We start from the raw sequence: 12607 nt of genomic DNA on the forward strand, positions 1-12607 counted from the left end.
AGAAAGAAGACAAGACAGAGAGAGAGACAGAGAGAGAGAGAGAGAGGGGGAGGGGGGGTGGAGGGGGGGTGGGAGGGAGGGAGAGAGAGAGAGAGAGAGAGAGAGAGAAAAGGAGGAGGAGGAAGAGGAGGAGGGAGGGACAGAAAGTAGGACACAGCATATTAAAAGTGGGTATATTGAAAGAAAGAAAGAAAGAAAGAAAGAAAGAAAGAAAGAAAGAAAGAAAGAAAGAAAGAAAGGAAGGAAGGAAGGAAGGAAGGAAGGAAGGAAGGAAAGAAGGAAAGAAAGAAAGAAAGGAGGGAAGGAGGGAAGGAGGGAAGGAGGGAAGGAAGAAAGAGAAAAGTCCTTTGCAAGGTTTGCTGTTGAGAGTATGGACTGTGTCTCCTAGAAGTGTCAGAAGCTACATACCCACGGCTGCTTAAACAAGACCTGAACAAGGATGAGCGCAATGGAAATGGTAATGTGGATAGGAGAGACTGTGCTCAAGAGAACTGCTAAGGAATGCCACGAAGGGAATAATAGTCTTAGACCACACCAGTATCAAGTGGTCAGTCCTGAAAACATACAAGTACATTAGACAGACTGCAAGTTGTACTTATGTAATTAGGAATCCACATGCACACATATAACAAAGAAAAAGAGGCTATGAATTTTAAAGAGCAAAAGGGAGGGTTTGGAGGGAGGAAATGGGAAATTGTAATTATATTACAATTTCAAAAAATTTAAAGCCCTATTTACATGTGGATGCCTAAGACTGGCTTTAAAATAACATGAAGTGTTGCTGGATTCTGTGGATTCAAAAAAATAATAAAAGATATGAACATATGAGATACATTATACACATTTACATTTTCCATAAAAATTTTCACTAAAAGTGCATTTAAACTTAAAAAAATGCAGACATCTATTTATTCCATTTTATTTCTTAATGAAGAAAGCCCCACAAAACAAAATTGAGCATTCCAATTCTTCAATCTATTATTAAAATGTAAAAACTGACTAGGCAAGATAGCTTGGTGGGCAATGGATCAAACTGAATGAAACAGGACCAAATATCTGGAATAGAACCAATCAGATATAACTCACTTCAAAGTTTAAGTCAAGCACTCAAGATAGTTCATTACATCAAGATACACTACATTACCTTACCTTATATTACATTACAACCCTGAACTGTGGCTTAACATTAAATACCACAGCTTACCAAGAAGAAAAAATTACAGCTGAAAATCTGCTGCTAGTTGTATAAAAATACCGTTTTGGGCCTAGGCTGTAAGATCTCTATAAAGCCTGGAACAAACTGGCTTGTTTGTATCCAAAAGCATAAACCAAACTAATTTAGAGATATGGCAGACATTGTTAATCACACAGTATCTACTTTCTCTCTCTCACAAGGAAAACTTAAACTTGATCATTTCACCATATGAGGTAGTGCAACCTTTGATCAAAGTACTTGAGAGCCAGAGACAGGTGGATCTCTGAGTTTAAGGCCAACCTGGTCTAAAGGACAAGTTCCAAAACAGCCAGGGTGACACAGGAAAAAACAAACAAAACAAAACAGAACCATTATTCCCCCATTTGTAAATGGCCCTGTAGCACAGGCTAAAAATTAAACACAAAATAATGTTTTCTTTCTACATTTTCTCTTACCCAGTACACAAATACAAGCTTTATCCACACTTGTTTCATGAAAAAAAAAAAAAAAAAACCTAGCAGCCTATTTGTTCAACCTAAGATCTATCAGTCTATTTATTAATCAATCCAAAAGCAATCCTGACAAAAAAAAAAGTATTATAAGCAAGTATCATTTGGCTTATGTTTAAAGCAAGTCCTATACTGGATGGATTCTCATCAATGAGGGAGGAAGACTGCTACAAGCCAGTACGGGCTACAGTAAAAAAACCTGTCTCAAGAAAAAAATAAGGCCTACATAACCACCTTAATGTACTTCAAAAGGCAGACCTCTGCAGTAAAAACCGACTGGAATGTAATATAGCAATGACATGCACAAAGGAGGCTAGAGAGATAGCTTGGCAGTAAAGAGAGCTTGGGCTTATGCAAAATACCAGAGTTCAATTCTCTTACAACTAATTGTAACCCCAGCTCCAGGGAATCTGATACCCTCTTCTACCCAACTTGGGAATCCAAAACACACGTGGCAAACACAAAAAGCACTACTGTGTGTGGGCTAGGAAGATGGATTAGTGAATAAAAGCACTTGCTGCCAAGCTTGACATTCTGAGATCAATTCCTGAAAATGACATAGTGGAAACAGAGAACCAACTCCGCAAAGTTGTCTTCTAAGCTCCATGTGAACACATGACATGTGTGTGTAGAGACACACACCCACAAAAAAAAATCAATATAATAAAAAGTGTAAACTAGGAGGCTGCAGAGATGGCTCAGAGTTAAAGAGCACTGACTGCTCTTCCAGAGGTCCTGAGTTCAATTCCCAGCAACCACATAGTGGCTCACAACCATCTGTACTAGGGATCTGATGCCCTCTTCTGGTATGTCTAAAGACAGCTACAGAACTCATACACATAAAAAAAAAAATCAATCTTTAAAAAAAAGTTTAAATTATTATCTGTGTGATTTTTCTATTGTTTTTGTTTTTCTTTTTTGTCCCGTTTTTCGAGACAGGGTTTTTCTGTGTAGCCCTGGCTATTCTGGAATTCACTCTGTAGACCAGGCTGGCCTCGAACTCAGAAATCTGTCTGCCTCTGCCTCCCAAGTGTTGGGATTAAAGGCATGCGCCACCACTGCCTGGCCATTTTGGGGGTTTTTTGTTTGGTTTTTCTCCCTTTTCTGAGGATTGAGACAGGGTCTCACTGAGATTATAGGTATTTGCCAACACACTTAGCTAATCTACATATATTTTTTTTAAAATACAGCACAGTATGTATGCAGGATGTGATAGCAGAAGCAAAGGCAAGAGGATCACTGTGAGTTCGATGCCATCCTGGTCTGTCTCCCAAAAAAAAAAAAAAAAAAAGTTTTTAAAATCAGTATATGAGCCGGGCGGTGGTGGCACACGCCTTTAATCCCAGCACTTAGGAGGCAGAGGCAGGTGGATTTCTGAGTTCGAGGCCAGCCTGGTCTACAGAGTGAGTTCCAGGACAGCCAGGGCTACACAGAGAAACCCTGTCTTGGAAAAACAAAACAAAACAAAAACAAAAACAAACAAACAAACAAATAAATAAATAAATAAATAAAATAAGATCAGTATATGAGCTCCTGATCTGGGTGCAGGTTACACAAATGTGTTCCATCTTTCAGTTGCATCAAATTTTTATAACTGGCTCTAGATACAGCAAGAGAATGTAACTCTACCCTTCCTCACTCCCATCCTTCCTTCCTTTCTGTCTTTTCCTTCAGATCCTCATTAACTCCAAAAAGGCAACTAAATGCAAAGAGTCAAGAGGAGGAAAAGGAGAAAGGGATCACAACGTATCTTTAAAAGAAATGCTGCAGGAATACCTGATTTTTGAACTACAAAACTAAGATGTTCAATAATAACACAGTAAGTGTGAACTTGCTTACTAGTCACTATCTAAAATTGAATATTACAATTATCTATGAAAATACTTACAACCTCAGAGAATTCCAAAAGGAAATGCCAAAGATGTTTTAACAGACTATTATCTACACAATCCCAGTGTCTGTCTAAGGACATGGCTCAATGGTTAACAGCACTGACTGCTTTTCCAGAGGACCTAGGTTCAGTTCCCAGTATCCACATGTCAGTTAACAATCATACACAATTCCAGTTCCAAGAGATTTGATGCTATTATGACCTCCAGAGGCACCAGGCATGTACATGATACATATACATACATGTAAGCAGAGCACCCATTCACATAAAATGAAATAAGTCTTTAAAAAAATTAGAAATACATCTAGGAGTATCACAATTACTTGAAAAATGTTTTACTTGCAGAGTGTGGTGGTATATACCTTTAATCCCAGGAGTCAGAGGCCATCCTGGTCTATATAATAGGAAGTTCCAGAATAGTCAAGGTTAGAGACCCTGTCTCAAAAAAAGTTTACAGTTTTGAATTTCCAAATACTCAACTGTGAATACTCTAACCATAATTATCATACTGTTTCAATATATTATACAATAGTTGTTATAATTGAAATGCTTCATTATAATCAGTTTGCAATATCCATTAGTAAGATCTCAATCAAGAAGACGACCAAATAGCTATAGAGCACTCCTCTCCTAGAATACCTAAAGTATCCAACACAAACTAGAAGGTAAAGTTAACTGCTATAGTTTAATATGTTCTATAATATGAATGGTGTAGTTATACATTTTAATATACAACTATTTGTTTTCCTGCAAACTCAAGCTGTTACCAACAGAGATTAATAACAAGCTATAAAGAACACTGTAAACACTAATGCTATCACAGCACCAGAAATATAAATCATGTGGAAGACTAAAGATAACTTCAACTTCTTTTTAACTCCTATTGAGAAATGAGGTAGGTCTTTTCCATGAATCTTGGGTGACCTTTGGGATTTGATTAATATAGGACGCACTTTCACAGCCAGGTTCTAGAAGTGCTATTCCCAAGTGGGTTGACTTTGTTTTGTTTTTATTATACTAAACGTACAAGTTGCTTTTGATGACTTGGTATAAAAAGGTAAATAGTTCTAACTAGACTATAAGAAAGGGGAAATAATGGTTCAAATTAATCTTACCATTTTGATATTCTTCTGGTTTTGATGAAATGTGAAATTATAGGCTAAGCAAATTTCTACTAATGGTTATAAAATGATCCTCATCCTTTGGGCAATCATGTACCAATGATGAGACCTATAATACTTTTTTTGAAAAAAGGGGTGGGGGTGGCGGTTGGAGAGATGGCTAAGCAGTTAAGAGCATTGACTGCTCTTCCAGAGGTCCTGAATTCAATTCCCAGCAACCACATGATGGCTCACAACCATCTGTAATGGGATCTGATGCCCTCTTCTGGTGTGTCTGAAGACAGCTACAGTGTACTCATAAATAAACTAATTTTAAAAAAAAAAAAACCTTCATAATTCTTAAAAAAAAAAACTACATAATTTCAGTGAATTCTCCTCAAGATTTGGGCATAGATTGTCATCTATTTTAGACAATAAAAGTCCACTCATTTTAAACACAGTGGTATACATCTGTAATCCCAGGACTCAAGAAAGTAAACACAGAAAGATCACTGCCAGCCTAGATACACAGTGGGATCATCTCAAACTATTATTCAATTTGACTATTTTAAGCACAAGATACAAAGGTTCTAAGAGTTGCCTCAGAAAATAAAATGTGCATGGGTCCTAGTGTTAGAACCCAGGGCATCCTCGTACTCAAATCAAACACAATCGCTATCTATACCCCAACTTGAAAAAGTACACTCTAAGGCTACCGTCTGAAGACAGTTCAGTCTCCCACTGTTGCTATTACACACAGTTCTTGGGGGATTCCTACTCTCACTTATTAATCTGTTTACAGGCAAGGATTCACTTAACCATTATCTCTAAATCTTTAACACTCAATACTGAATTTGTTCTGGGAACTAATATTAATGTAGTCAATCAGCCTAAAGCAACAGTTCCTAAATCTAACATCACACTTTCAATGATTTAAAATCCTACCTAAGGAGCCCTGGTGGTGTACATTCTTGGAGGTAGAGGCAGGCAGATCCGAGGCCAACCTGATCTACAGAGCAAGTTCCAAGACAACTAAGGCTACACAAAGAAACGCTTGACTTGAACAAATAAATAACCCCTAAAATGTTAGCATACTTTTTATTACTTTTTTTAAAGACAACATTTCTAAGAGTAACAGCACTATTTCATATGGAAATTGCTCTAATGTGTAGCTCAATTAAAAAGACTTGTTTTTGCCTGGTATGGTGTAGACATCTTTAATCTCAGCACTCAGGAGACAGACACAGAAGAAACTTTGAGTTCCAGGGCAGGAAAGGCTACATATTTAAGACCCTGTCTCCAAAAAAAAAAAAAAAAAAAAAAAGGTTGTTCTATTTTTTCTGTCATGTTTCTAAAAAACTTCATTGAATATCCATCAAAGAATGAGAAACACACACCTCAACTAGGTGTGGCAGCATAACTCTGTAATCCCAGCTACTCTGCAAGGCTGAGGGGAATCCAAGTTCAAGTTCAAAGACAAATTGTGCTACAGTCCAACCTAGGAAACTTAGTGAAATGAAGTAAAAGGAGAAAATGAGGATGTAGTACTTGCCTGGCGAACACATGTAGGAGGCCCTAGGTCCAACACTCAATAACCCAGTGACAGTGAGGTGTGAGTCCTACAGCAAGCAGCATAGTGTGACTTTGCGGATCCCCTGAAAACCTGTGTCCTAGGGACCTCTTTTCTTTCTTCATATCCTTATATAATGTGAGCTCAAACTAGAGCAAAACTAAACCTAAAAGTTAGAACTCTGTGTGTTGCCCTCTCATCAGGATAACATGCTTTCTAGTTCCTTCCAAAATAGAAGGCTGATGACAAGCATTTACAGCTGATCTTTCCTCTCTGGTTACTAAAACAACTGTCATAAACAAATTATTCATAAAGTCATTTCTATCCCAAAAGAGGATTAATCCAGATTATTAATAAGTAAATCCATGCCACAACTAGTCTACAGTGTGGATAGGCTATAAAAATAGAACCACCTTGGTCAGTCTGTAGTGGCGCAAGCCTTTCATCCCAGCATTCAGGAGACAGAGACAGGCTGATCTCTATAAACTGGAGGCCAAACTGGTCTACAGAGAGAGTTCCAAGAAAACCAAGGCTACACAGAAAACCCGTGTCTCAAAAAACCAAAATAAATAAATAAATAAATACGTTTACTGAATAATTATTACTAAAGAAGTAGAAGTCAAAAAATACTCTGAAAATTAAGTCATCTGAGCAAACAAAAGGAAAGCCAGAGAAAAACCTTACGTATATAAAAACTAGCCACAAAGGTAGTAACTAAAATAGAACGAAGAAAAATTTTGGTGGCAAGAAGTCACTCCTATTTGAATGCAAATACCAAGCAAATCCTTGTCACTAATACCGAGACACAGCATTTTACTACTGATTGGCAGCTTTCTGCAAATATTCTGCAATTGTACAACGTGGATAAAGTTCTTTTCTCTTTCCTCGAAAATTAGTCCAGGAACTCCTGAAGAGAGGTTTGGGAGTGTATACAATCTAAATGCGTCATTTACATGTATAAAATTGATTATCAAAGAACAAAAGATGTGCTATCTTTTTTTTTTTAAGTGCCAATCGTCTGCAGGTTAAAGCCCAGATGAAATGGCTTGCAGGAGGTGGCACTCCTTAACACAGTTTGTTGTTTCTCGGTTATTCTGAGCGCTCCTACAACTGGAGAGTTAGTGGACCAATCCCGAGTAAGAAATGGAAAGTACAGAGAAAGAGCCGACAGCTCCGCACCCCCGGATGGAAAAAAAAGACTGAAGAGTGCAGAGATGGACTGACCCTCCATCGTCGTGGCAAACACGACGGAAAAGCAGCGTCTCCTGGGTTCCCAGCCACCGCAGACAAGGCTCCCTGGCCGCCCCCCACTCTCCGGGACCAAGAACCCAAAGTGGAGTCGAGCTGCTTTTCAGGGCCACCCAGCCTCCCAGTCAGGGATTCCCTCCCGTTACATAACTGGGCCTAGGGCCTTGTTTCTGCCATCGGTCCTCTGAAGGCAAACGGTCGTTTTCCCTCTGCTTGCTCTCAGGGACAAGGAGTCGGGCCTGGGCCCCCTGCGAGCCCGCGAGAAACATGGGAGCTATCGAGAGAGACCCGGCGCCGGGTGGCGTGGGGGTAGGGGCCTCGGAGAGGGCCGCGGAGGGCGCGTGGAACCCAGAACCCCTCGGTCCCAGGAGGCCCGGCCCGACTCCGCCAGGCGTTCCGCGTCCCTCGCGGCCCCCTCCCCACAGGCAGCCCCCTCCCCCAGCCTCACCCCCTCCCCCGCGCCTCAGTCCAAGGCCCCAGCTAGCCGCCGACGGCCCTGAGCCCTAAGGCCCTGGCCTGGTACCTGGTCAGACATGGTGACGGTGGATTCACCCGGGGGTCTCCGCACCGCAGCGGCCTCCGGCAGGCAGAACCGCACTCTGAGGTTTACAAATCCGTCCCTTGCCCACTGCACAACACCGCGGCTGCAGTGACTTCCGCTACGTCTTGCGTCACTTCCGCTGAGCGCAGAGGAGAGTTTGGGAAGACGGGAAAAGGAAGCGGGAAAACGCCTTGGGAAAGGCTGGGGGTGAAATCCTCAAGGTTGTAAACTACTTGCCTGGAGCAGGAGAACCGCTAAATCTTCAGAGGGCGGTAGAACCAGGCCCTAGGGAAACCAGTGCTTTGCCTGCAGGCTGTGTGTTTGGGGTCAAACTGACCGCTTAGACTCCTCCCTGTTGGACACCTTGCGCGCTTCTGAGGCCTGAACCAACCCTCACTGAATATAATGAATTACCCGTATAATATTTTTATGGCCCCCCTGTTGCTTGCTGTTGCCACATTCATGACTGATTAAAAAACACAACGAGCCAAGCCACGGTGGCACACTCCGGGTAATAGAGGTAGAGGCAAGCGGATCTCTATGACCATCTTCATTTACAAAGTGAGTTCCAGAGCAGGCAAAGCTACATAGAAGAACCCTGTTGGGTCAGGGGTAGGGGGAGACACAAAAAGACGACCCTTGAGGACACATCTTTTGTTCTGTTTTGTGTTTTGAGGCAAGGTCTCACTAAGTAGCCTTGGCTATTCTAGAACGTTGCTGTGACAACCAGACTGGCCTCCAACTCATAGAGATCGTCTTGCCTCTGCCTCCCGAGTGCCACCACACTCCCAGCTCTAGAACAAAGTCTTGGTGGCTACAGATGACTAAAATGCTATTGAAAGTTTTGAAGTTGTAGGCAGGAGCTCCTTCCAACTCATAAACTAGTTGCCTTGTGTCATAGAAAGACCTAAAGTATGATTCATACTTCCTTTGAATCAGTGACCTTGCAAAAGCATTCAGTTAGGATTAAGGTTATAATAAGTAAAGGGGGAAAATGAAAACTAAAATAAATCAAAAACCATTCACAGTACAAGGCATTAGTAAACTAACCTTTTCTGTAATTAGTAATGAGCTGACTATAAAGGGCCCAGCAGTCAAAGAGCACTGGCTACTCTTCCAGAGGACTCATATTTGATTCCCAGGACCCATATATGCATTCAAAGCTGCCTGTAACTCTTGTCCCAGAGAATCAGATACATTTTTCAGCACCAAGCCAGCCCTGAATGTGATTCACAGACACACGTTCAGACAAAAACACCCATAAAAAATTAAAAGTTAATGCCCCAGGTGGAAGACACGCAGGACCCACAACTCCGCCCAACAGGAACCCACCCCCGTGCCCATGTGTGAGCTAATCAACCCCACAGACGACTGGCCTGGGATGGCACCACCCACAATGGGCTGGTTCCTTGACCACTGATCACTAATTGAGAAAATGCCTTAAAGCTGAATCTCAGCAAGATATTTCCTCAACTGTGGCTCCTTCCTCTCTGATGACTCTAGCTTGTGTCAAGTTGACACACAAAACCAGCCATAATTACAATATATGTAATTATGTTTATAATATATATGTATATTATATATACATAGATATCATATAATTATATAATATAAAATATGTACATTGTAATATGCATATATTGTACACACACAGAAAAAGAGATAAAATGTTTTTCAAGATGGTTTCTCAGCCCTGGCTGTCGTGGAACTCACTTTGTAAACTAGGCTGACTTTGAACTCACAGAGATCCACCTGCTTCTGCCTTCTAACTGCTGGAATTAAAGGGGTCAACACTACACCTGTCCAGAAAATAATGTATTTCAAAAGAAAGATTATTCTTTGAATATGATCCACAGAGTCATAGGGAGTGATGTCGGGGAAGCACTTGGTCATGGTGTGGTTATGGTATGGTACTGAGAGAAAACAGGCTTGATAGTAGAGATTTGGGCTCTTTCATTCTGGCCTGTGGCACTGGCAAGATGGACAAGTGTGATAGTAGCCTTTGTACTGCTCCACAGTCATAGACAGGACCTGGGTGGCTAGATAAACAATACCAAAAGTCTATCTGGCAGAGCCCTAAAGGTTGTCCCCTTTGGAGGTGCTTCTCATGCGAAGGGGATTATACTGGACAAAGTAGAAGTTGAAGCCAAAGAGCCCAATTCTGCCATTAGGAAGTAAGTCAGGGTCCAGCTAGTCAGGAACAGCAAGATGATCTCAGCTTTTGTGTCCAGTGATAACTGCTAGAGTTTCACTGAGGAAAATAGTGATGTTCTGGTTGCTGGCTTTGGTTATGCAGTTGGTGATGTTCCTGGATTCTGCTTTGAGGGTATTAAAGCAACCAATGTGTCTCTTTTGACCTTGTACAAAAGCAAGACCCAAGATCATGAATTTTTATAATGGAAACACAGTAGTAACAAGTTTTCATATTCTAAAAGAGAGAAAGAGAAAGGTTTGGATGCCACTGGCGTATCAGAGTGAATGAAGATAACATGGATTGAATGGCAGCTCCTCCTTATTTTTATTACTGAATTTACTGATTTACTGAATGACAGATGTACATTACTGTAACACGCATCTGAAATAACCAACTTACAGAAAGAAAAGGGTTAGCGTGACTCACAGTTTCAGAGGTTCTAGTCCATAATCAGTTGCAGCCATTGCCTTTGAGCTGAAGTAAAGTAGCATAGCATCTCGGACACTTGTGGCACCATTCATTTGGGTGAGAAATGTGAAAGAGAAAGAAGAGACTTGGTTTCCACTTTCCTATGAAAACTACATCCTCAGTGTCTTGGTTAGAGTTTTACTGCTGTGAACAAACACCATGACCAAGGAAAATCTTATAAAAACAACGTTTAATTGGGGCTAGCTTACAGGTTCAGTCCATTATCATCAAGGCAGGAAACATGGCAGCATCCAGGCAGGTATTATGCAGGAGAAGATGAGAGTTCTACATCTTCATCTGCAGGCTGCTAGCAGAATACTGACTTCCAGGTAGCTAGGATGAGTTTTTTGGGTTTCTTGTTTTTGTTTTTGTTTTTGTTTTTGTTTTGTTTTTTTGAGACAGGGTTTCTCTGTATACCCCTGGCAGTCCTGAAACTCACTCTGTAGACCAGGCTGGCCTCAAACTCAGAAATCCACCTGCCTTTGCCTCCCAAGTGCTAGGATTAAAGGCATGCACCACCACTGTCCGGTGCTAGGTTGAGTCTTAAGTCCACGCCCACAGTGACACACCTACTCCAACAAGGCCACACCTTCTAATGTGCCACTCCCTGGGCCAAGCATATACAATCCATCACACACAGTAATTTAAAGACCTCTCATTAGCTAAACCACTTAAAGTTTCCATTGCCTTCCACTATCTTCTTCTATAGTGGAGATATAACATCTCTCCACTATAGAGATTGAGCCTTTAATACATACATATGCCTTTGAGGGACATTTAAGAGCCAAACTACAGGGCCAGCATGCTAACACCTACCTTTAAACGTGGAGCTAAAGGCAGGTAGATCTCTGTGAGTTTACAACCCACCTGCTCTACACATAGCAAGTTTCAGGACAGCCAGAACTATATGAGACCCTGTCTCAAAATAGAAAGAGGGAAGGAAGGACAACAGAAAGATTGCTCAGTAGTTAAGAGCTCCTGCTGCTCTTGCAGGGAAGCCAGGTTCAGTTCCCAGCACTCACATCAGGTGGCTCACAACCATGGGATCTGATGGCAACCTTTGGCATCTATTGACACCTACATATCCATGATACACATAAACTTACTCAGGCTCACTCATATACAACTTTTGGATTTTTTTCGGGGGGGGGGGAGTTTGAGACAGGGTTTCTCTGTGTAGCCCTGGCTGTCCTGGAACTCACTCTGTAGACCAGGCTGGCCTCGAACTCAGAAATCCACCTGCCCCTGCCTCCCAAGTGCTGGGATTAAAGGCATGCATTACCACTGCCTGGCAATATACAACTTAAATAAAAGATAACTCTTCTGAAAATCCAAACTTCAGCCGGGCAGTGGTGGTGCACGCCTTTAATCCCAGCACTTGGGAGGCAGGGGCAGGCAGATTTCTGAGTTCGAGGCCAGCCTGGTCTACAGAGTGAGTTCCAGGACAGCCAGGACTACACAGAGAAACCCTGTCTCAAAAAATCAAAAAAAAAAAAAAGAAAAAGGGAAAAAAAAGAAAATCCAAACTTCAACATTTACACACTTAATAACTAGCACCCCCTCTTTTTAGTCTTGCACATATATTGTGTGCACACATGCGTACACACACACATTGTAAAGTAGTACTCTTAGCTTCAGTTCATAAGATGAGAAAATGGGGACAAAATTAAACAACTTTCACGAGTGATTAAATCCTGCTTTTAACCTAGAGGATTTTTAATTCTTTCTTTTGGTGATTTACAACATAGAGAGGGCAAAAGAATGGAAGGGCTCCTTGGGGCCTGAGGAAGTGGCTAGGTGTAGCTGAGTGGTAGAATGCTTATACAAGGCCTTAGGTTTGACCCCCTGAAATTTCTCTCTCTCTGTCTCTCTCTCTCTGTGTCTCTCTCTC

General features: G+C 41.4%; 1 protein-coding gene across 1 annotated transcript in view; it reads right to left on the reverse strand.

Moving 5' to 3' along the window:
* Sumo1 (small ubiquitin like modifier 1) overlaps positions 1–8188 on the reverse strand; it is a 31964-nt gene extending 23776 nt beyond the window's left edge. Inside the window, exon 1 of the mRNA XM_028765683.1 lies at positions 8037–8188. Coding sequence (XP_028621516.1) covers positions 8037–8048 — 12 coding nt within the window. The 5' untranslated portion in view covers positions 8049–8188. The remainder of the gene's footprint in view (positions 1–8036) is intronic.
* Between the last annotated feature and the right edge of the window lie 4419 nt (positions 8189–12607).

Source organism: Grammomys surdaster, unplaced genomic scaffold, assembly GCF_004785775.1.
Source record: "Grammomys surdaster isolate TR1022 unplaced genomic scaffold, NIH_TR_1.0 165, whole genome shotgun sequence".
Taxonomy (NCBI): Eukaryota; Metazoa; Chordata; class Mammalia; order Rodentia; family Muridae; genus Grammomys; species Grammomys surdaster.